Source organism: Hydra vulgaris, chromosome 13, assembly GCF_038396675.1.
Source record: "Hydra vulgaris chromosome 13, alternate assembly HydraT2T_AEP".
Taxonomy (NCBI): Eukaryota; Metazoa; Cnidaria; class Hydrozoa; order Anthoathecata; family Hydridae; genus Hydra; species Hydra vulgaris.
In genome coordinates, this window is record NC_088932.1 from 51,487,476 (window position 1) to 51,512,858 (window position 25,383).

At 26.8% G+C, this 25,383-nt stretch overlaps 2 protein-coding genes across 2 annotated transcripts; one reads left to right on the forward strand and one right to left on the reverse strand.

Moving 5' to 3' along the window:
- The first annotated feature begins 219 nt into the window (after window positions 1-219).
- Window positions 220-17,265, forward strand: LOC100214249 (integrator complex subunit 14). The gene is made up of 4 exons (XM_065816653.1): window positions 220-1,235; window positions 11,782-12,049; window positions 12,135-12,200; window positions 17,009-17,265. The coding sequence occupies exons 1-4, from the start codon at window positions 265-267 to the stop codon at window positions 17,219-17,221; spliced, it is 1,518 nt and encodes a 505-aa protein (XP_065672725.1). The 5' UTR covers window positions 220-264; the 3' UTR covers window positions 17,222-17,265.
- On the reverse strand, window positions 17,218-19,879 carry LOC100209496 (uncharacterized). The gene is made up of 4 exons (XM_065816655.1): window positions 19,017-19,879; window positions 18,819-18,879; window positions 18,048-18,265; window positions 17,218-17,972 (listed from the first exon to the last, which is right to left on the reverse strand). The coding sequence occupies exons 1-4, from the start codon at window positions 19,716-19,718 to the stop codon at window positions 17,835-17,837; spliced, it is 1,119 nt and encodes a 372-aa protein (XP_065672727.1). The 5' UTR covers window positions 19,719-19,879; the 3' UTR covers window positions 17,218-17,834.
- Between the last annotated feature and the right edge of the window lie 5,504 nt (window positions 19,880-25,383).

Genomic DNA, 25,383 nt, shown 5'->3' on the forward strand with positions numbered 1-25,383 from the left:
AGAAATAACTCACAAAAGAGCTACAATGTCTTTAAGTGTAGTTATTTTGTTTTTCTCGGAAATCGATGTTTCAATTTATTTGAAGATTTTTTTTGTTTTCTAATCAAACAAACCTGCTCTTGAGAGACAATAAACAGCTTGTGTTATTCAGAGAACCGTTTCTGTAATTTTTTACACAAATTTTTTTGTACATATCTTTTTTTTATTGAAACAATTTGTTAGAGTTATTATCTATAATTATCAGGAAAAATATAATAAACAAATATGCCGACAGTTATCTTGCTCGATGTATCGCTATCTATGTCTCGTAGTATCAATACCAGAGATAAAATCTCCCTAATTGACATCGCTCAATCAAATCTTTTATATTTCTTTGACCAGTTATCATCTAGATGCAAATTGGAGCATAGTTCCCTTGTAGTATTTTCATCTTTATATGAAGTTCTTGTTAAATTTACACGAGACTACGAGGCTTTAAAGACCGCATGCTTATCTATAACAACATACGATAAAACTAAGATTGAAACTGCTCTATTTGGTATTGAGGATCTTGTTACAGAAGAGTGGGGAAGCTTTGTTCCTATAAATTTAATTTTTATTACAGATGGACAATGTGGTATTGGAGAGTGTTCTTTGCAAGAATCTTTAAAAACTATAAATCAAAAACAAAAAGATGTTCATTTTCCCATACCTTTTTCATTTCCTTGTAATTTAAGTATAATATGTTTAGCCAGTCATAATGAACTTCGTGCTACTAAAAAATATTTTGAACAGCTTATAACCATGAACTACGAAAAAGGTGAGTTGATAATACCTGATTCTTTGACTGAATCAAATGTACAGAAATGCTTTAACCGTCTTCTTAGTTTGCATTATAATAAATACGAGGGTACATTGAAATGTGGCCATTTTGAATCTCAAGTTACACTTTCACCTCCACCATCGTTTCAAAATACTTTTACTCAAATAGTTAATTTATACAGACATCCAGATGATGAAGCTCCAATTGCAAATTTAAAACTTGGCGCTGTTCTAAACATTATAGGTTTTCTTGATCTTCAAAGTTTTTCTAATCCTGCATATATGTCCAGACATTTAGTTGTACCTATTCAAAATGAAAACAATCAAAATAACGCAGGTAAAAATAAAGATTCAATAAGTTTTCAACCATCATTTAGTGTATTATTGCACGGGAGTTTAAAAATGGAAAAAATGGGTGCTGTTGTTAAACTTGGGTATGTCTACTTTCTTATAATTTTTTATTATTAAATATTTATAGATGTTTAGTAATATAAGTGTGTGAATTCAGTATTTATAAATGAGTTTAATGATATTTTTTTCAAAATTAAACTTGCAAAAAAAATTTTTTTAATATATTATATATTTTAATAATTAATAACAATTAAAAAATTACTCTTCATTTATTTTTAAAAAATTGAAAAAATAAAAAGAGTTTTAAACTAGTTTAAGGCTGAAACTTTTATAAATTTAACTTATAAATCTAATAAATTTATTTATATTTATTATATATATATATATATATATATATATATATATATATATATATATATATATATATATATATATATATATATATATATATATATATATATATATATATATATATCAGTCCTCGGAATTAGGAGAATGAAGGTCAGCAATAATTTGCCGACCATATTCTGTTAGAGGTCAGCATCAGGTTGGCATAAAATTTGTTACAACTTGTGTGATTTTAAAAATTCATTTTTATTTGCTATTTAAATTAAAATAAACATAGCAAATAGAATGCTTTCCACATATTCTAAATGAAATAAGTATATAACAAACATTTTATTTAAATTTTGTTTAAAACAATTAAAATAAAATCTGCAAAAAAGTATTTATAAATATTATCTGATAAATGAATTGATATAAAAAATATAATTATTTTTTAAAAAACCTGGCAAAACAACCATTTTATTTAAATTAAAACAAAACTCGCAAGAAAAAAAAAATGTTTCATATAAATATTAAACAAAATAAATATAATAAAAACAAAAAGACAAATGTTTTAAGTTCTAAATAAAAATAATAAAAATAAAAGCTGCAAAAAATAAAATGAAAATAAAAAACAATTTTTTTAAATTCTAAATAAATTCATTACATTCAAAACAGCAAAAAAATGTTTCTTTTAAATTCTAAATAAGATATTTAAAATAAAAATGGCAAAATGAACTTTTTACTTAAATTCCAAATTAAATAATTCATACATAAAGGTGTTTTTCATGACTTTTCGTTAAAGGAATTGATTAACAAAAAGGATTTGTTGCAATTAAAGAAAAGCTTTTACTTTTTTAACAAGCGCTTTAATCACTTGTCAAAGTTTTTGCAGGTATGTAGGCGAGCACAAATGGCTTGAGCGCAAAATCACTCAAGCCTTGCGCGCTTATATGTATGTATGTATATATATATATATATATATATATATATATATATATATATATATATATATATATATATATATATATATATATATATATATATATATATACATATACATATGTATAAACAATTTTACAATGTATTTTACAAAATAGAGTGCTCAATATTCTTAAAATTTGGAAACAATATTCTTAAAAATTGGAAAATTTTTTTTATGTAAACAAATGAACAATTGTCCAATGAGTGGAAGTTGTTTATCAAAAAATGTGGTATATAAATGTGTTGTTTCCTCTAAGAATGTACCTGATAAACAATATATTGGCATAACAGAGAGTGAATGGAAAAAACGTTTTGCCAATCATAAGCAATCTTTTAAAATAAAAAGTATTCAAAAGACACCATGGTGTCAATATATATATAGGAATTAAAGGATAAAAATTTTGATGATTTTATACTGAATTGGTCTATTCATAAAACAGCGTCTGCATATAACAATATTTCCAAAAAATATTTACAATGTTTACAAGAAAAATTTGAAATAATTACACATGCAAACCAAGAATGTTTATTAAACAAAAAATCAGAATTAATTTCTAAATTAGGCACGAAAATAAGTTACTCCTTAAAAACTTTAAAAATAAATGAGCTAAAACAATTGTTACATTATATCTTTTAAAAAATATTTTTTTAAAAAAAGCATAAGTAATCATTTCTAAAGAATTCTTTTTATAATAGTGTCAGCAAATTCCACAAATGTGTTAAAATTTACAGTAGTTAAGACATTTGCAACTTTCTGTAATTTAATTTTTGATATAAATTGAAGATTTATTATTTTGATCATTCATATCTGTTGAGTCTTTATTGATGAAACACAGTGTTAAATAAATAAAAATTTTGTAAAGTGATTTTCTACTAATATATATATATATATATATATATATATATATATATATATATATATATATATATATATATATATATATATATATATATATATATATATATATATATATATATATATATATATATATATATATATATATATATATATTGAATCCATTAAACATTCCTAGTTTCAAAAAAAAAAAAATGTTATGATTCTTAAAATTTTTTATTGGTTCTCACAAGCAACTCTGCTAAATTTTTCAAAAATATAATTGTGATCAGGGGGGTCCTGGCCTTGTTATGAGATTTTATTGAGTAATGAAATTCGTAACGCTAATAAATGTAACATATTTAATAATAGAGTTAAATTTATTAAAGTAACTTTAACACAGCGTTCATATATACATCATTAAAAATTTAATTGTGTCATTAGCATATTTTAAAGTATCGAGTTGTAATTAAATTTAATTGAAACTTTTTGTGTTAAAAATTATTTGAACTAATATAACAAAAATTACTGATGAAATTCGTTATGTGAAATAGATTAGTTTAATTATGTCAGTTACGTTTTGTTAAATTACTGCATTGTAATTAAATTTAATTTAAGACCACATTAAAAATTGTTGTAAGTCTTTATCTTTATAAAATATCTTGAAATTAAACAATATTGTTATAAAAAAAGTTATTAATAAAATTTAAATTTTTTTTTTTAACATCTTCTCTTCCAGCAAGGCTGCAAGCAACCACTATTAGAGTTAGAAGTTACTGGAAAAGAAAAGATGAAGTTTATAGAACAAGATAAAAAGAAAATGTTAAAAAAAAAAATTCCTATATTTTAAAATCTTATATTTATCTAAACTTATTTTTTTTTCTTTAAAAAATTTGTCTTGTTTTTTTTTTAAATGAGGGACATTTGTTCATGGTTGAATTTCTTGAAGGGATTTTAATGTACTTACCACAGAGTTTTTTAAACAATTTACATATTTCCACAATTAGATTGGGTTTTCCCCTTTTATATAAAAGCGTTCCCGCTACCTAAAACATTATAGTTTAACTGGAGACTTGAAGTAATAAATATTGTAATTAAACAAAGATTACTGCTTTTGTGTTTTATTTTTTTATTATTTCCATTAAAATATTTTGTTTTCATTTACCGTGAAACCTAATGTATTTTCACTATTTCTTACTAAATCCAAAAAAAATAATAATATTTTCGATTTTAATAAGTTATTAGCAGAACTTGTTTTTAAAAAATATCAGTATAATTTTGAAATTTACAAATCTTATTTATAGAACTAATATTAGTTTTGTTTTTAAAAAAAATTAAATATAAGTTGGGCTTTTAAAGTGTTTAGTTATTGATCATGTTATTAGTTATTGATTGTGTTATTTTTATTCGGTTATAAAAGTTTGGTTTGTTTTATAAAATATATAAAGACATTCTTCAACATAAAAATTAACTGCAAAGGGGAAACCCAAACATAACATTTATAACTCAAGTTATTTAAAGGACTTTTTTCTCTATCAACATCATTTGTTAACAAAAGTGCTTCAGACCATTATTTTTTTTTAAAGAAAAAAATCAAAGAGCTGGTAAAGTTTTTTGCTAATATCTCGATAAATAATTTGTTCTGGAAAGTTTGATTAACATGAAACTTATTTTTCAAGGATTTTTTATGGTATGAATGCAACTTGTCTTTGCACTTGGGGTCTTGGTACTTGGGGATCACTGTAATGGTCAAAAAATAAATAAAAACTATCAAACTTTTTTTTAAATTTTTGGCTTTAACAAAATCTTCACATGGATTAGGTCGAGGTTGTCACGTAATTGTAATTTTATCATCCTATTCGAAATGGTAGAAGCCTTTCTGAAAGCGTAAACATTAAAAAAACCTTTGAAAAGTTGTTAAAATTTTTTTTAATTAGAGTTTTAATAACAATGTAAACATTTTTTATGCTGCTTTTTATTTCTAAGTACCTAATTGAGCTTCAGTAAATAATAAATTATTGTTAATTAGTAAGTAACTCTTTTAGTAAAATGTTTTAAGCATTGTTGAATGGATAATTTGTGTTATCATTGCATGTTTATATTGTATGTAAGTTTATAAGCATGTTGAAATTTAGCAATAATAAAAAATAAACAACATAAATTTCATATAAAAGTTATCTATACTTTATTATAAACAGTTTGACAGTTAATTTACACAAAAAAGTTGTATAGAATTCAAATTTAAAAGTCGAAAAATGTAAAGAGGTGTAAAGTACATTATGTTGTTGTTTAAACAATTTTCAACACAACAGTTTTTTTAGCATTTTTATTATCAATTCTTAACAACTTGTTGGTTCTTTTATATCCACTTCTTTGCGTGATCTCTTAACTCTTTTATAACCAATTCTTCACACAATATTTTATCATATTAGATAATTTACCAATTATATGTGTTTATTGCCATCAAAATCACTAACTTAACCATACTTTAAGTAAAAAACTTTAAAGGTAATTGAATTGCCGACAGATCTATTGCACTAATACAAAAAAGTAATGATATAAGAAACTAAACACAATAAAGAAAGCAACTTTAACAGGTACTAACTTTGCAATTGATTGCGTATATCGTTTACATAAAAGGTCAGTAGTGAATAATAGTTCAAAAAGATGTAAAACTTAGTGATAGGGTTGCCATTCATTAATATAGGAATGTCAACAGTTTGCGATAGTTGTTTGCCATAAATAACTGAGTTTTGTTGGAGCTAAAATCAAGCAAGCCCAAATCTGTTACAGAAGTGAGATCAGATTTGAAGGCAGGAGTATAAAGTTGAGTCATCAGCAAATGTATTTTAATGTAAGGTTGTCAGGAAGATCATTAATGTCGATAAGAAATAACACAGGACCAAGGATAAAACCTATTTGTAAAAAATATCTTATGAATTATTAGTATTTTGTAATGATGCGGTCTTCGTGAAGGTATTGGAAAATTATTCCAACGTAATTACATGCATTTAAAGTTATTAATATAATATTTTGAGGTTCTGAACTTTATATAAAAAGGATGATATTTGTAAATAATATATTCGCAGTCATATTATAATAAACAACTATAAACAAATGAGTGAGTTCATTAGTGTCACTGGGAAACGTTTAATAATTCCCCACAAAAGTAAAAAAGTGATTAAGATAAATCTTTACATTACTTTACATTATGTTGATGTTTGAACAATTTTAAACACAACAGGTTTTTAGCATTTTTATTATTAATTCTTAAGAACTTCTTGGTTTTTCTATATTCACTTCTTCGTGTGATCTCTTAACTCTTTAATAACCACTTCTTCATGTGATGAAATCTTTCTTTATGCTTTAATAACCACTTCTTCATGTGATGCAATCTTTCTTAACTTTTTTATAATCACTTCTTCATGTGATGCAATCTTTCTTTATCCTTTAATAACCACTTCTTCATGTGATGCAATCTTTCTTTATGCTTTAATAACCACTTCTTCACATGATACAATCTTTCTTAACTCTTTCATAACCACTTCTTCATGTGATGCAATCTTTCTTAACTCTTTTATAACTACTTTTTTACGTGATACAATCTTTTTATCTCACATACACCTAACCTTATCACTTTCTTGCATAACCTAACTGAACAACAGTCTATTGCAAATCAATTTATTATTCCAAAATAAAAGAAACTATGCCGTAATAATGCATGGCGTAAATATTAGTACATGTTTCTTCACTTGAATAAAAATTATATCATTTTTTTGGCATGTCTTCATAATGATTTTCTTATAACATTCTTAATTATCAAAAAAATTTTAAGGGTTTTCTCTTATTTTTTGCAATGTTATCATCTCATTCAACATGTCTGCTGATGTGATTATTTTTGTTTGACGTCAGAGCGACTTAATGGATACTACTCATAAATTGATAAATTCAAAAAATTAATAATGAAGAAAAAACTTTCGTTAAAAAGCAATTTTAAAACTAAAATGTAAAAAAAATATGAACATTTTAAAGTAACTTGAATTAAATTTATCAAAATTTTTTTTTTACCTAAACATAGTTTGGAAATTTTAACAGTAAAAAAAATTGTAAAACCGAGCATTTCAAAATTTTAAAAAGAATTTGAATTAAATTTAATAAAATAGATTTATATTTATTAATATTTAATTTAAATTCAATAAAATTAAAAGTAACTTTTTTTTAAAAATGGAAAATAGAAAAAAGTTTATTTATCTATCTGTTTTTTTATCTAATGAAAAAATATTCCACAAAAATTTTTTACAACAATGAATTACAGCTTAATTTTTTTCACACAAACTGTTCTAAATGACTGTTTAAATAAACTAATTGAAAAAATGTTAAGCAATTTTATGTTTTTTATAACGTAAAATTGCTTAACGCGTATGTGAAATAGCCATTTCGTACATAAAATCCAAATGGCGTAACGCTTCTTAACAAGGCCTGATGCTAAGGATAATCTTAGAAGATAAATCTTAGCAGATGCTAACATTTCAATGAAATGTTATGGTTTCCATGAGAAGTTTGAAGTTTGAAGAAAATTTCCAAACTATGTTTAGGTAAAAAAAAATTTTGATAAATTTAATTCAAGTTACTTTAAAATGTTCATATTTTTTTTACATTTTAGTTTTAAAATTGCTTTTTAACGAAAGTTTTTTCTTCATTATTAATTTTTTGAATTTATCAATTTATGAGTAGTATCCATTAAGTCGCTCTGACGTCAAACAAAAATAATCACATCAGCAGACATGTTGAATGAGAATGATAATCAAATAAGACTCAAGGTTCTATTCAATGATAGAACTTTAAGGTACCCAGAAGTTACTGGAATTGAAGTGATGTTGGTCTTCAAGGATGACTTTGCACTGTGATTAGAAAGAAATGATTTAATAATCTTAAGAACTTTCCTAAATACACCATATTTTTTGCGAAGAAGATCGTTATGCCAAACCTTATTGAATACTTTTGATATGTAAAGTGCAATAGCTTTTGCCTCGCTGCCTCAATCTAATGCATAATAGAATCTTACAGTTATAGCAGTTAGCAAGTCAGGTGTAGAATGAGAAGATCAAAAACTGTGTTAATGATCAGAGAGTAAGTTATTAGACTTAAGATGGGGTGTTAAAAATTTGTTGATTAAAGACTCAAAAACCTTGCTTATAATAAAGATCTAATCAAATGATAGTTGAGATGAGATTTAAGGATAGTTATCAAATGATAGTTAGAGAGGCTCTTGAGAGTTTTTAAAAATTGAAACCAAAGATGCCATTTTTCAGCAGGCAGGAAAACAAGATTCAGTCAAGCATTTGTTAAATAGTTAAGAGTTAGTTAGACACTTTTATAAGACTATGACAGGAATGTTGTCTGGACCAAAAGTAGTAAAAGTGTTTAATTGTCTAATGACTTTAACAATGGAAGCTAGAGTGATTTGAATGTCTAACAATGGGTTAACCTGTTTAACTAGAATGGCAGGAAGAGTATAGTCATAAGATTTAAGAGTCGAATTAGAATAAAAGTTCTTTGTAAATAGTTCTGCTTGATCCTTGGGAGAGTTAGTAAGATCAGTCCCCTGAATTAGAGATGTAATGTTAGACCTACATTTGTTAATGACGCTGTTAAAAAGTTTGAGAAAAGAGCAAGTTGATTTAGTGAAGAGGTGTATATATATAGTATATACATAAATATATATATATATATATATATATATATATATATATATATATATATATATATATATATATATATATATATATATATATATATATATATATATATATATATATACTAGGGTGCATCACCACAAAACAAAAAATTAATTGTTTTTTTTAAGCTGTCTTATTTGTTCCAATATGAATAATAACAACTTGTGTAAAATATGTTCCTAATCAGAGTGGATTTAGAGGCTCCCCATGAGAAAACAATACCTTGGTAACTGGCCAATACTGCATAATACAATTTTAATGACCAAAGTTCACTTAACATTTTTAAACAGTGTATATAGCACATTGACTTTTTTTTCAAATTGACTGATCTTCAATTATGGATTGCATAATGGACTTGTTTAAAATATTTGTGATAAAAAAGATATCAAATTCAAAATTTTCTCGTATTTTACATGTATTAAATAATATTATAATATTTGTAAAATTAACTGTATTCAAATAAAAAACATAAGCATTTAATAACATATTTGCTATTATTTTAATTTTAAAATTTTGATTTAAATATTCGCAAATCTGTTCATTTAACTTTGCCTAAAGGTTAATAATTTTTAAGTGATTTTAAAGCGCTTTTTTAATTAAAGATAATTAAAGAAGAAATAATTACAGTAAACATAATTTTAAAAATGTTATATTTTTTTGATTAAAAAACATATTATATTTTTAAAAATGTATTATGTTTTTTTTAATCATTAAGTATAGTTTAAAAAAATTACGTTTCATAAATAAGTTACATTTACTATGGATTTTTTTAAACACAAAAGACATTGAAGTTTAAAAATAACTAATTCTTAATAAAAAAGTTAAAAATAACTAGTTCTTAATAAAAAACATTTATTGAGTTATTGTAATCGTTATTTTTATTATTTTTAAAGTCAAAAAGAATATGAAAAAAAAACAAAACTTTCTGAAAAAGTTTACGTTTCGTTTTTTCATTTTCTTCATGTAAACTAAAATAGAAAGCTAAAGATCAAAAGTTCATTCAAAAATTAAATTTGCGTGATAGTTATTAGGACTGAAATTTTTTACTTTTGTTCATTTATTATCAAAGCAGTTCAATCTTAATTGCCAAAAAACAAAAGTTAACTTCACTTAGGATGGATATTTTAAAATCGCTCTATCTTTTGAAAAAGCAAATTTTTATACATTCCGTTATAAAATTTTGTAACAAGTTTTTAAAATTAAGTTTCGTAACAACATTGGTTTTTCTAAAACTAACATTCAATTAGTAATCGAAGGACAGTTACGTCATGTAATTGTGTGAAAAAAGCAATTTCTTTTTAATTTATATTATTTTCGTGAAAAAAAAAGAGCTAATATAAACTGAAAATTATTTATACACTACTGCATTTAAAACTAAAAAAAAAATTTTTTGAATAAAAAAGCAAAAAAAAATTAAAAAAAAATTTTTGGATGCTTTTTTTTGGGCGCCCATACCACTCCAGCGGTAATAAAACAGGTTTGGATTTGCCCCAGGAAACATCAAGCTATTAAAGAGGTTTTAACTGCAAATGTCTTAAAATGATTTAAATGTTTAAAACTGTTGTAATCAGATTTGTTTATTTACAGTTTTCCAATTCTTGCAATGTTTCCGACACAAATTTGGGGTGTTCTTACAATCTTTTATGACCACCAGAAAATGTTTGTAAAATGTTGATCAGTTCTAGCTGTTTTGATGAATTCTGAAGCTAGCTTGACTACACTTTCAGCACATTTATTAATAACATAAACTCCTGCTGTTGAACAGGCAATGTAAGCAGCAGATCTGTCTCACTCCTCAACTTAAACAAAGCTGATGTTTAACTGAAGATAATGAATTGTAAACCAGGAATCGACTTCAGCAAGCTAGCACAGTCGAGTAGAATGATTAATGGTCTATCCTTTTTTTGAAATCAATTCAATAGAGCTGCAGATTGTTCACTGGTTTGAGTATAAGCAAAGCATCTGCTAAAGTTAGTCTTTTTGGTAAAGGTACTCATTTACTCAATAGTGCAAGAGAAATCATTTCAGCATCATGATACCAAAGATGTCAATTTAATGCTTGAATTGCAGACTGAGCGATATCCTTATATACAGCTTCATATTGTAGTAATCACTTCATAGCTATTAGCGCAAGTCGAAAATCTTTTCTCCTTTAATGGACTTCAGGAATGTCAGATCCTCAGTATTTTTTACAAGACTTTCTACATATGGTGGCCAAAGTTGGAAAATTGATGCCAACACAAACTGCATTTCTTCCAGTTTATGCTGAGTGGCTGGGGAGTCATGGCTGATTTTATCAATTGAACAAAGTTTGTTCTTATCATAAAGCTTCACAATCTTCTTGTATGCTCTTTGCTCAATCACCATTAAAATTTTATTTTTTTCTTCATAAAAACTAATAATTTCTTGTTCAACCAGTAACTGTTGCATCATCAAGCAGATTGTTGGGCCAATGCTAAAAACCTCAACAGCCCAAGAAGTCTGGAGGTCAATATATACAAATAGCTGTATACTACTCTAGATCAAACAATATTGGAGGCATGAAATCAATGTCTGCCCATACCTTATACTTATTTTAGTAGGATATCACACTGAAAAAAAAAGCTTATTTGGCCCAATTTTATGAATGTGTACTGAAGCCCTTGTCTAGTTGAAATTCTTGTCCCTTCCTAACAAACAAAAAAATTATTTTGTTGTTAATAGATGTGCTCATATTTTAAAAAATTGTGTATTTGTTTTTGCATTTAGTAATGAATGGTATGGAATGCTTTATTCTTGGGCAGATAACAAGAAAAAGTCTAATCTTATGCTATCAATATTTGAGCCTGGCTTGGAAAGAGTTCCCTGGTTAGGTAATCTAAAATATCTTGGTCCTGCTTATGAACTTCCATCTAACCCATACCTCCAAGATGCAAAAGAAGGTACAGAGGAAAGTCCTTTCCCTGTTATAACCTCTACTCGTAGAAGCTATCACTCTCATACAAATGCTGTGTGGATAAAATCTTCAGGACTTGTAGTAAGTTGTTTGATGAAAACTAACTGTTTTCATAGATATCACATATATTTAAATAATAATGTCATACTTTTCTTTATTTATTTAGTCTGACATTCAGAAGTTATTACGTTATGCAAAAAAATTACCTGATAAGCAATCTGTATTTTTTAAGGTATAAATATTGTATGTTAAATTTTATTTATTAATATATATTTATATATATATGTATATATATATATGTATATATATATATATATGTATATATATATATATATATATATATATATATATATAAATTATGTTAGTGTATTCTACAAATAGATTGGTCAATGTTCTTAAAGAACAGAGCAATAATAAATTAGTATAATAATAAATTAAAAACACTTATCTAAGAAGAAATTTAGATAAGTGTTTTTTTTACCTATCTATATATGTATATGTATATATATATATATATATATATATATATATATATATATATATATATATATATATATATATATATATATATATATATATATATATATATGTATGTGTATGTATATATATATATATATATGTATGTGTATGTATATATATATATATATATATATATATATATATATATATATATATATATATATATATATATATATATATATATATATATTATATATCAGATAATGTATAAAGAAAATTTATTACATCTGCCTGACCTCAGTAGATGTATGTACAAGGCTATTTTAGTATAGCATTATTAGCCGCATTTCATGCCTAGCTGAATCCAAATATACAGAAGATGATATCTTGGACCCTCTATTAGTTAGACTTAACTAAGTTGGACAGGCTTTCAATTGTCCTTGATTTTTTCTATCAAACTATTATAAAATTATATGTTAAAATTGTACTCTGGTTAATTTGGACTGTTTGCTAATTTGTGCTATTTTTTGGTCCCTTCGTCAAAAAAGTTTGCTTAACTTTTATTTCAAAATGCATACATAGTACAAGTGCCTTCATTTTTTTAAAGTTTAAAAATAATAAGCTTGTACATTCAAATATTAATTAAGTATCTTTGCATCAATTCAAAATTTTCACAGATAGCTTTGATTTTGATTAATCTTTGATTTAATTTTACTTTATCAAGATAAAATGTTGAAGATTGCTAAAAAAAACTCAAAGCAAGAACTATAAATGAGAAATACTAAATACTAAAGGAAATTGACAAAGAATAATCATTTTCAAAATAATCAGATGTTGAAAAAAATATAAACTTCTGTGAAAAGAGCCAGAATACAAGTCTTCCTACTTGAGGATTTGGATAAAGCATTTTATATGTGACTTTTAACTGCCCAACACCAAACATTCTTGTGTCTTTAACCATTTTCAAAAACAAAACTTTATGTTTTGCACAAGTTTAATGATTTTCAAGTATTAAATGGAGGGTTAGATAGATTGGGTTAAAAAATGTTCTGTTTAAAACAATGTTGGTATGTAAAATTTGTGTATAATTTTATTGTGTATAACTTTTAAATTTTGTTTAGAACATACCAACTTTTTTCTGTTATTTGTTTTTAAAAGGTTTTTATTTGAATTTTGAAATATTCAAAGTGGCTCTTAGTTAGGTTTTCTCAGAACACTAAAAATGCAAATAATTTCTAGTTGACCAGTATTTATCATTTCTCTTTCTACAACTTTTTAATCATTAGTTATGATTCTATTTTCACAACTTTGCTTTTTCTGGGTCCAATGTGTATTGTGAAGGATTTGATTCATAATCTCTAGTAGGAGTTAAGGTTTTAATATTTTTAACAGTTAGGGTAATTTTGCCAATTATAGGCCACATTTTTACAAGAATCATCGATTACAGAAAATAACTATTGTTAGTATATATTATAAAGTGTATATTGCATATCATATTTTTAAGAAAAGATTATTGTAATTATTGTAACACCAAATTATGTTTAATGCAGACAAAGATAAACAATTTTACGAAATACTTGCCATCTTAACCATTCATTGGCCATCAGTCAGTAAGTGGGAAACACATTGGACAGATTAATAGAGCACTGTGAATTCATTTATTGTAATACAGTTATTTAGGAATTAAAACAAAACTAAAAAAACAACAGCTTAACACCAAGATAATTTCTTCATATTGATTCATTATGTGTAAAGTACAGATAATGAACTTATTTATTGCATATTTGATATCTGAGCAATGGAATAGCATCAGGGTTGAAAGGATAAATTCCACAAGCACAAAATCCTGAGTATATATTTGAATCAGTCCACATTTCCATACTTTTAAAAATAAACCGCAAAAGTTAGAATTCAAAACCGTGACCCCTAAGTAGTCATTCATTATTGTTTTACAGATATCAGAATAAGTATTTTTCAGTGGCTTAAAAACTGTTCTGTCACAAGACTGCAACTGGTTGGTGGTGTGAGATGGAAGTTCTACAATTTCAATTTGGTTCCAAATACATTCTGGTTTGTCGAATAAGTTATTATTTTGCATTAGACTTCCCAAAGTTGTAAAATATTTTAAAATTTTTGCCCTATCCATACATTTATGTTGCACAGAAGATGAAGGTTCTGGACAACAAAGACTTATACAACCATGTCTCTTTTAAGTAGTTACCCCCATTATTCACCAGGTTTATGATTTTCAAAATTTAATTTTTGTTTCATGTTAGATTCTGTTCATTGAACATCCAAATTTTCATTTAAGTATAATTAAGTGAATTTAAGTAAAATTTGGATGTTGCTTACCAGTTAAAAACCTTAATTTAACTTTTCTCCCCCATGATATGTGTCAAGATTTTATCACACTTATTTATTAATCATGTCAAATGAATTATAACTAAGTATGAGAAAATCTCGTTTTAAAATTTTAGATAAAGTTTTGTCCACTTGATACCATTTATTTGTCATAGCAGTTAAGTAGATTATAACAGGCCAGTATATGGTAAATCAGGAATGGTCACACTTAGATCAGTTAAAACATTATCTGCAAGGCATTAGTTGAATACTTTTGATTCAAAACATACAAATTAGATTCATCATTTTATTTTTGTCTTAAAAAATTGTGAAGTAAGAGCCTTTGATAAAACTTCAGAAAGTGCTACCACTGCAAATCAAGTTAGATTTTATCAAGCATTTTGTCACTGCTCTATACAATGAGTTAGCACCTATTAAGTTTTTTTTTGTTTTTTTTGCAGCTGATTTGCTAACAGTAATAACCGATAGGATTTATTGTACATTAGATAGAGATTAGATAGAGAGGTTAAGTCTATTGCTCTTGATATTTCTAAAGCTTTTGATAATGTTTGGCATTCTGGCCTTCTCCATAAGCCCTCTTCTTACGGTGTAACAGGCAACATCTTTAAGATTATTGAATCCTTCCTTTTTGACAGTAGCATAAAAGTTGTCCTCGATGGACAGCACTCTTCTTCATATTCTGTAATTTCAGGGGTTCCTCAAGGTTCAATCCTTGGCCCTATACTCTTTAATTTACATTACTGATCTTTCAGATATTCTCACATCTAAGGTGGCATTGTTCGCTGATGATACTATCACTTATTCTTGTCTTGATAAGAAGCCAACACTCTCTGATTCCTTGGAGGTGGCATTTGAGCTTGAAAAGGATCTCACTTCTGCTACAGCATGGGGCTCACAGTGGCTGGTGAACTTTAATTCAGATAAAACCCAATTTTTTTTAGCCAATTGTTATTGCAATAATTTAAATCTTCCTATATTTATGAATGGTAATGTACTTGACGAGTCATCTACCCTTCATCTTCTAGGATTAACTCTTACATCTGATCTTTCTTGGAAACCATACATCAAATCCATTGCAAAATTAGCATCTGCTAAGTTTGCATCTCTTTATCGTACTTGACATTTTCTTACTCCGGATTCTATTCTATCTCTATAAATCTCAAATCTGTCCTTGTATGGAATACTGTTGCCATATCTGAGGCGGATCTTCCAATGGTGCCCTTTCTCTTTTAGACAAGGTGCAAAAACGCATTGTAAACATAGTTGGACATGCTCTTGCAGCCAACCTCCAACCATTATCACATCTTCATAATGTTTTTTCTCTTTTTCTTTTCTACAAATACTGTAATGGCACTGCTAGCGTCTCTTGCGCCATCTACTAAAATTCATTCTCGTGTTATTTGTCAATCAATTAAGTCTCATTCTTTTTCTGTGACTGTTTTAAAGTGCTCTAAAAATTCTTAATCGTCTAGTTTTTTTCCTCGAACATCAGCTCTTTGGTATTCACTTCGTTCATCTTATTTTTCCTGATTCATATAATTTGCAATCTTTTAAGTCGTCTGTCAATCGTTATCTTGCTCTATAAAATTCATTTTTTTTCTTCCTTTAACTTTCAACTCTCATAGTGGTTGGTTGCAGCCTTGTTGGAAGCGAAGATGAAAAAATTGTTGCAAACACTTGCTACGCCTAAAAAATGATTACAAAATTAGAATTTACGAAAACAAAGTGTAAACCCCTTACTTTTATTTTGATGTCTTTCCCGAATCGTTGTACAGATTGTTTTACAAATTGTTTTACAAACTTTCTAGAACTTTCCCGAAATGGCGTTATTTACACAGTTTTTATAAAGACATTAAGTTTAAATACTACTTAAAAGCAACTAGCGCCACTGCTTTCTGAAGAGAAAGATCCAAAGACTGGCCATTATATGGTTAATTGCCAGCAATTGGCGAAGTTACCCTATATATTTAGAAAATGTTTTAAAAGGTTTAAAAGTTTTAAAACAAAAGAAAGAAAAAGAAAAATCAAATAACACTGGTTTAGTATTTGTTACTTTTTTTATCATTAAAAGTATCATTATTATTTTTTATTGTTCTGAAAAACAATTTAAATCATGTTTTTCATACTATAAAAAAATCCAAATCGTTGTTCCCTACCTCACTCATAGTAAAATTTAAAACCATCAAAATTAATTTTTTTTTTAATGTTTACGCTTTTTAGGAGGTAAATAAATTACGAAAGGCTGGTGTCGCTTATGGATTTCATGGACTACTTGTTTCTCTCGCATTAACACTCGAACAGGAAGCCGAGAATATGAAACCAGAGATCCAAGTTCAACTTAGACACGTCGCAGAAGGTTTAAGGAACGCCTCCAACCGTGAAATGAATAAAAATATTGTGGCAATAAATATGTTTAGAAAAAAATCAAATTAACGTGTATATGTATTTATTTTTCGACGATTAGTTATATTAATTGTCCTGAATTGTTTTTTTTATTCTCTTTGCTACAAACTTTCGAATTAAAATGTTGTTAAAGCAAATTAAGAAAGAATTTTATTTATTTAAGGTTTTATGAAATTATGAATTGCTAAATAAATCTAAAATTTTTGAAGATCATTTAATTGCTTTCTTTTATCGAGATAAAAAACGCGTTTGTTTGATGTAACTATCCCAATCGCATACTTGAACTTTCGTTTTCGTTTTAGGATACATCGTTTTAGATGTCGGTGTTCACCATAGTTTTAGAAATTATTTATTGCTAGTGAAAAATCGACTAATTGCTTAGAAAATATCAGCTGTTATGCCCAGTTTTTTATTTATTTTACTAGCAGATACTCTAGGTATTTCTACTTGGTGTAATAAGACTGCACTGTGTTCAAAAAGAATTTATATCCGGTTTGAAATTATGTTGAAGCTGATCTCTATAAATCTTTTTTTTTTATTGTTTGTGTTTATATACTCGTTATGGTTGTTAAGTTTTTCTCCGAGTCTAAAGAAATTTAACATTTTCTAATTATTTTTACAAAAACGTTGAATGGACACTAGGCTAATTGCTGTACACTGGTTGGCTACCCGCATCAAACGGATTTCCCACGATTTGGCTACCACTCTCTACAACTTTCACTGGACTTAGTGGTCTGTCATTACTATCTTTCGGAACATTTTGTATTTGATTAACGACACTCTAAATCAATTATTCAATTAATAGTTTAAATATAAATAAATTACAAAAAGTAGTTTTTATAATTAACAAACTTACCATTCCTTCCAGTACTTTCCCAAAGCAAACATGCTTGCCGTTGAGCCAAGGAGTATCTCCAGTTGTGATAAAAAACTGAGAATCGTTGGTATCCTTGCCTGCATTTGCCATGCAAACCCAGCCTGGTCCGTTCATTTTAACTAAGAAATTTTCATCAGCAAATTGGCCTCCATAAATACTTTTCCCTCCTGTTCCGTCTCCTCTTGTTATATCTCCACCTAAAAAACGCGTTATTATGAGTTTTAAAAAATTTCAAATTGGAAAATGTTTCAATAAATTTTTATTAAAAAGAGAAAAATTTCTAACAAAATTGTTTTTCTTATAAACTTTAAAAAATATTTTACGTTTAAATGATCTTTGGCAGACTAGTCATACTATATGATCATTATCGTAATCATTAAACCGTGATTATAGCCCATGAGGTTTCATTCTTTTATACTTCAATTTGAAAATTTATTCAATCTTTATAAAATGTAATCTATAAGGCTTTAATATTATTTTGTACTATTATAGTTTTATTTACACTACTTTTCTTTGTTATTGTCCATTTCTCTCTGATTATAAATTACATTAGAATTAATTATATTAAGTTATGGAGTTGTAGAACTATCTAAAAATTTGTTCTTGTTAGTTTAAAACATTTTTGTAGGATAGTTAAATAGATCAAGTTATTGTTTTAATAAAAACTCACTTCGTTACTAACTTATAATCTTATAAAATCTTATAAAGTTATGTTAAGTTGTGCTAAAAACAGAAACTCAAATAACTTGCCTTGAATCATAAAGTTACTGATGACCCGGTGGAATATGCTTCCTCGGTATCCGAAGCCATACTACAATATTAAAGAACATTGAAACATAAAACAAACGTATATTAGACATTTATTTGCGTACTTCACACATGAAAATGCTTGCACACAACAGCATTATTATATAAAGTTCATATCTTTATATCTAAAGCAATAATCACCTTAGAATCTGCTAAATCAACAAAGTTTGCCACTGTTTTTGGCACTGTGTTCCCAAATACTCCTATTACAATTCTTTTTGGTTCCCAGGATCCAGGTAATTGAACAAGTAATATTACTTTCTTGGTGACTAAAGTAATTGGTGAATTAAATGATGTTGATGATTGCAACTGATTATTTATTGAATCTTCACGATTTAATGCTTGCTGTTGAAACTCATTTGGAGAATGCGAAAGATCCGTGTTTCCGGTATTGTGAAAATAATTACCATTCGTATCATCAGTTTGAAAAGATTTTAAAAGCTCTTGAATGGACGCGTCATCTTGTGCACTTGCTTGCTTTTGATAGTCACCCCCAAGAGTAGTTTTGTCTGATTCAGAACTAATCTTATCAAAACCAGGAAGACTGTTAACATCTGGAACGTTTCCATTAATTTTTGACTCTAGCTCTTTAACAGATGGAAACCCTTCAGCTGTGTTACTTGATAAACTTGCTGTATCCGGGCTATTTGGTGAAACATTGCTATCGTAAGGGTAGGAAGTTTGGCTGGCTGTGTTTGTATTTCCACCTAATATTGAGTCTAAATTACTAAAAGTGTTATCTAAGTTTTCGCCACCAAAATTTGAGTTACTATTTACTCCAAATTGGCAATTAACAAAAAATTGATTAAAAATAATCACTGAGAACAATGTCAATGTAAACATGTTATAGAACTATTATCCTCTTGATTTTTATTTTTAACGCTTCTTATCAGCTACAAATTTAAATGATATTTTTAGAATTTCCGAACTTAGACAACTTCAATAATAGTTTTTTCATTTTGTTTTGTTTTTGTAAATTCAAGACAATGGAAAATGGTTTGAGTACAAAGTTGTACATAATTTTCTTAAATGAATTAACTGCACGCAGCTTTCTCTTGAGTAATTTGGCACAGTTCAATGATCTTGTCGTTGCAACCATTCGGAATGATTGTTTATATTTTGAGAAATCAGATATTAACCGCCGTTAAATCTACCGTTTATGTTGAAAAAAACTTTTTAAATTAATTACTATTTGGCATTAAAACTCAATTACAATATTAAGTTTTACTTGATTGTAATTAAATAGTTGAAAAAACGGCCAATTCAAGAAAATGTCATACTTGAGATTAATTTTTTTAATTCAAAGTTTGGACCAGAAGTAGTTTCAGAAAAAAACAGGATTAAATTCAATCTAATTTATCATATTCAGAGATTCTGCGATCTCTTTATAGCTTGGTAAAACTACGTTAAGGTGATCAACCCCAATTCAAAACGCATTAAAAGTTTTTTTTTTCGAGATTTTTATAAAAAGTAATTTTCTTTTGTTTTAATCATTGTAGAACAAAATTAGAGTACTTACATTTGTTAAATTTGGAAGTAAATTGGTCTAATTCATCTTACGAACGGTTAGGGTAGATTTTTTTTGCCTAACAACGCCCATAACAACAATTTTTTCATAAAAAAAATACTGCATGAAATAAATCGGCTGGGGAAAATGCACACAACAGGTTTCTGACCGTTATCTTTGATTATTTGTCATAAAGTTTTGGATATATGATTTTTGAACAAAACTAGGCTACCTTAGAATTAATTACAACTACATAAATAAAGCCATGTAACCAATTAGTAGTCTAATTTCCTAATTAATTAGGAAATGCCTAGAGTTTTATTTATACATTCTATGTTTTAATATCTATTTATTTTCAAAAATAGATATTAAAACATAGGTAGGCCCAACCTTTTCTAAATTATTTCAGTTGCAAGAAAAACTGTTTGAAAATTTACACGGCAAATGACATGGTGAAAATATTTGCCAAGTTACATAATATGGAAACCAAAACTCAACAAGATATCTACTTGCAGTCACTAATGGAGGTTTTCCCAGTTAACCGTCAAAAATCTAGACCATGTTCTTTTTCTGCAAAACCTAAATCTTTCGTAGTGAAGTTCCATATTATGCACAATGAAGTTCGTACTAAAATATGTAAAAATGGATTTATAAAATTATACGGATGTACTTCCAAACAGTGCTACAGGCTCTCATCTGTTACAGCTAAGCAAAACTCCAGTAGATAAAAGGGGCAGAAATGTTTCTGTTAATGCCATTCTTGGCACTGCAACCACTCGTTTGAGAGCTCATATTGAATAATATCCTACAGAAACTGAACACTATACTGGAAGAGATAAAAAATACTTACCAGCTAATTTGGACGTAAAAGCCATGTATGAGTTGTTTATAAACAAACAGAAATAATTCCTTTTAATTACACTTGGCAGTGAGAAAAGGCTGTCATATAATTTCTCTGGCATTATTTAAAGAAAATTACTCATTACGTTTTGGTAAACCTGCAAAAGACGCATGTGTTGCCTGTGAGGAACTTAAGTTGAAAATAAAAAGTCCTTTTCTTAAAGACAATGAGATAAGATACGTAGTAGCAGAGCTTATGGTCCATAATAGGAGGGCTAAAAAGTTTTAAAACAAAATAAAAGATACCACAGAGAAATGCATAAAAGAGCCTAAACAAGTTGGATTATGTGTAGATTACATGTCTAATGTGACATTACCGTGCATACCAGTACAAGATACTTATTAATTCAGAAAACTCACAGTAAACGTCTTAGGAATTCACAATATTGCTTCCCGAAAAATGATTGTTTTTACTTATCATGAAAGCGAAAGTAAAGGTTCAAACAAAGTATGCTCTATTTTTATGTGGTACAATTTTTCAAATTTTGTAATTTTAAACAAAATTTCAGATAAAGTTAAAACTTTTTATCTTTTTGGTGACAACTGCGCTGGTTAAAACAAGAACCACACTCTTGTTAGATTTTATAATGGCCCTTTGTGAAACTAAGAGATTGGAAAAAATTAATTTGGTGTTTCCTGTTAGGGGACATTCTTTTATGCATAATGACCGTGATTTTAGAGTTATAAGGAGAAAACCAAAAAAAAGTAGAGAGATATTATGAAACTAATGAAGAAATTAATCTAATTAACAATTCTTCAAAAATTCCTGGAAAGTTTACGGTGAAAAAAATGTCATTTGAAGATTTTTTTGACTATGATGGCCCAAGTTTTACAAGAGGACATGCTTAAGCACTTACTCTTATGGGAAAAATGTACTAAAATCTAACAAATTAACGTTTTCAATCTGAAAATATTGTGAGATGCCAATTTCTTCTGATGAACCAGGGGAGATTGAATGCAGTATGCATATTGCTGGATTGACATTTTTCGCTTAGGAAACACTATAGGGGACTTTGAAATATCAACTAATAAAGCCTATTCAGCTGCATTATCCATCAACCACTTAAAAATTGTGGAAGAAAACTTTGGTTTATATTCCGGATGAAAAGCTCTGATTTTGGAATGAAATAACGTTATGGCCTGTAACTTCTGCGTCCATTCAAGAAGATCGACCAACTGAATAAATAACGTTCTTAAGTTGTACTGTGCATTTTATTATGATAATAAAATAATGAAATAGCATTATTTAATAAGTATTGCATAAATAAAGAACTTTTTAAGATTTAGTAGGTCTTTTTTATTTTTAAACCTCATTTACTGCAAAAAGGGATCATGTCTAAAAAAATGCCCGACACTCATAACAAAATATATTTAAAAAGTTATGCATATATCTTTCAGACCCCTACTTACTGTTGAATAACTTGGAAAAAATTGAAAACCCCAAGTTTGAAAATAAAGGGTCGAAACAGTTTTTTGTCTTTCCTGTAAAATTAGGGTTTGTGGACTTGTTGTCTTTATGCGGTTAGCGATTTGGTCATAGGGTAAAAATAAACACTGTTATGTCTTATAAAGCTTTTTAGCAATTTTTTGCTACATTTTAAACTGATTGCCGCAAAATTTTTATATGTATAATTCTGTATAGTGCTATGTAATGTTACTAGCACTATACAGAATTATACATATGAAACTTTTCCTAGTTATATGTTAACTTATTCATTATACATTGATATAAAAGTAGAAAAGTTTTGAAAAAATTCCAAGATTTACCAAATATGTTAAAAAAAAATATTTAGAGGAAACCAACATGTTACCAATTAAAGTATAAGCAGTTTTAATCAAACCTTTGTTTTAAACAAAAAAGAAAATGCAAGTCAAAAAAAATTGCAACATAATGCTGAGTTTCACAATGTTGAAAAATAAGTTGAAGGATACAAGGATAAATTACAGAGGATAATTACAATATAGTTATAAATTTTAAATTTTTAAAATGTTTAATGATTGTAAATGTTGTGAATGTTGTTTATTAAAAAAATTAAAAAAAATAAAAAAAAGGTTGAAAGGTTTTTACTCAAAGGCAACTTACAAAATAAAAATGGGTTCTCATATAAGTTACATTTATCATGTGATATGTGTAAATTCTTTACAAAGTTTGATACATCTTTTTCAAGCCTTAATTTTAACCTTGTTGGAAAACTTGTTGCTGCAGTAAAGTTTAATGCTATTGTAGCGTTAAGAGAACTTGGAAAATCTTATAAACTTTTGCGGCATTTATGAATATGCCACCAAGTTTTGCCACCAACGTAAAATACTGCATGTGGCAGTCTGATAAACTAACAAATTTATATATTATTTCAGGAAACTCACAGTAAACGTCTTTTTTTTCATTTTTTCACAGTAAAAGTTTTTTTTATTTAAATAATTTAAATACAAAAAAAAACTATGCTTTTCATTTGCTATTCACAAAATTATGAAACCAATTTTCAGAGATTTAGCATATCTAGACTTACTAAAAAAAATTTTTTGCAATAAAACACAGAACAGTAATAAACGCTTGAATGATGTTATTTAGAAAAGATGTCCTAAGGGTATATATATATATATATATAAGATCTTTTAAGTTATCATCAAATACATTGGAAGAGGACTAGTAGCAAAATAAATATTTCTGCTAGGGTACCTAAATTAACATATAATTAGCTGAAATACCAAAGGACAAAATAAAAAGGACAATAAAAAAGAATGTTTACTTTCTTAGAAATTCTTTTTTTTAAACAACATGCTAAAAAAGAAGAAATGTTGAATACAGAAATTTCTACAACTTTTTTTTTTTTTTAATGCTCATTTAAAGTAAAATGCAACATTTGTAAGATTTTCTTTTTATTTTTAACAGGGCTCGTTTGCCTAATTAAAAAGAGAAAAACTTCTTTTTCCTAACATATTAAGCATTATAAAAATCAACTTCTGATCTTCTGAGAGTTAAAAAAAAAAAATTTAATACATACAACCTAGGGCTGTCTCTTTTACTTACTTTTTTTACATACACGAGTAAGTTAATTTTTATCAAAAAGTAAATTACTTAAGTAATTTTAAGTTATGTAAAAGAAGATTACATCGAAAAGTAATTTACTTTTACAGGTAAAAGTAAATTACAGGTAAAAGTAAGTCACATGAAAAAGTTGTTTAAATTTTTGCATTTCAAAATTAATTACTTTTGAAAATTACATTACATAATATAAAAGTTCCTCAAACTTTAATTTACATTTATCTATAAAAGTAACTAATTAAAAAAAAGTTATATTGAAAAAAAACTTGCAGATGAAAATAAATTACATAAAAGTAATATGTTACCAGATGTAAATTAAATTTACAAATAAATTAATATATTCTAAGAAGGAATTTTTTATTTTAAAAGTAATAACAAATTTTATCAAAAATTAAATTTAAATTACATAAGCTTTCATTTATATAACTTGTAAAGTAAATTAAAAGTAATTTATATAAAATATGTAAATAAATTTACTTATATTCTACAATAACTTTGATAGGATTTTGTACAACAGTAATGCCAAAAAGTAAAGTCTATAATTCAGACAAAGCTGAAACATGGCAAAAAAAACGTTAAAATTAAAGTCTAGAATTCAGACAAAGCTGAAACATGGCAGTGAGGAGACGTATATAACCTTGGGAGACTCAGAAAGGGTAGATTATTTAAAAGACATAATTGGCATAATTGTTAGTTCTTTTTACAGGTTTTTTGTGTAAAAGTTTTTATTGAAAAACTAAGGAGGAAAAGTTTAAACCAGTCCTGAATTGTGGGGGCTACAACTTAATGTCCCGCAGATTTAGGAGTTCCAAAATTTTTAAGAAGATGCTTTATTTTTGTAAGGTTTTTTTGCCACTTTAATAAAAAAAGGTCACCTGCTCAAAAACATCCCAAGACCCTGCAAGTGTTAATCCGGCACTGATTTTAAAAACTACGGTATTTTTAGGGCGTGAAAAATTTAGAACCATTTATTTAAATATCTTATCTGCTTGTAGCATCAGTGGCCTAACTACAGCGAGGCCAGATTAAGCAACATTTAAACCTTAAATGTTGCTTAC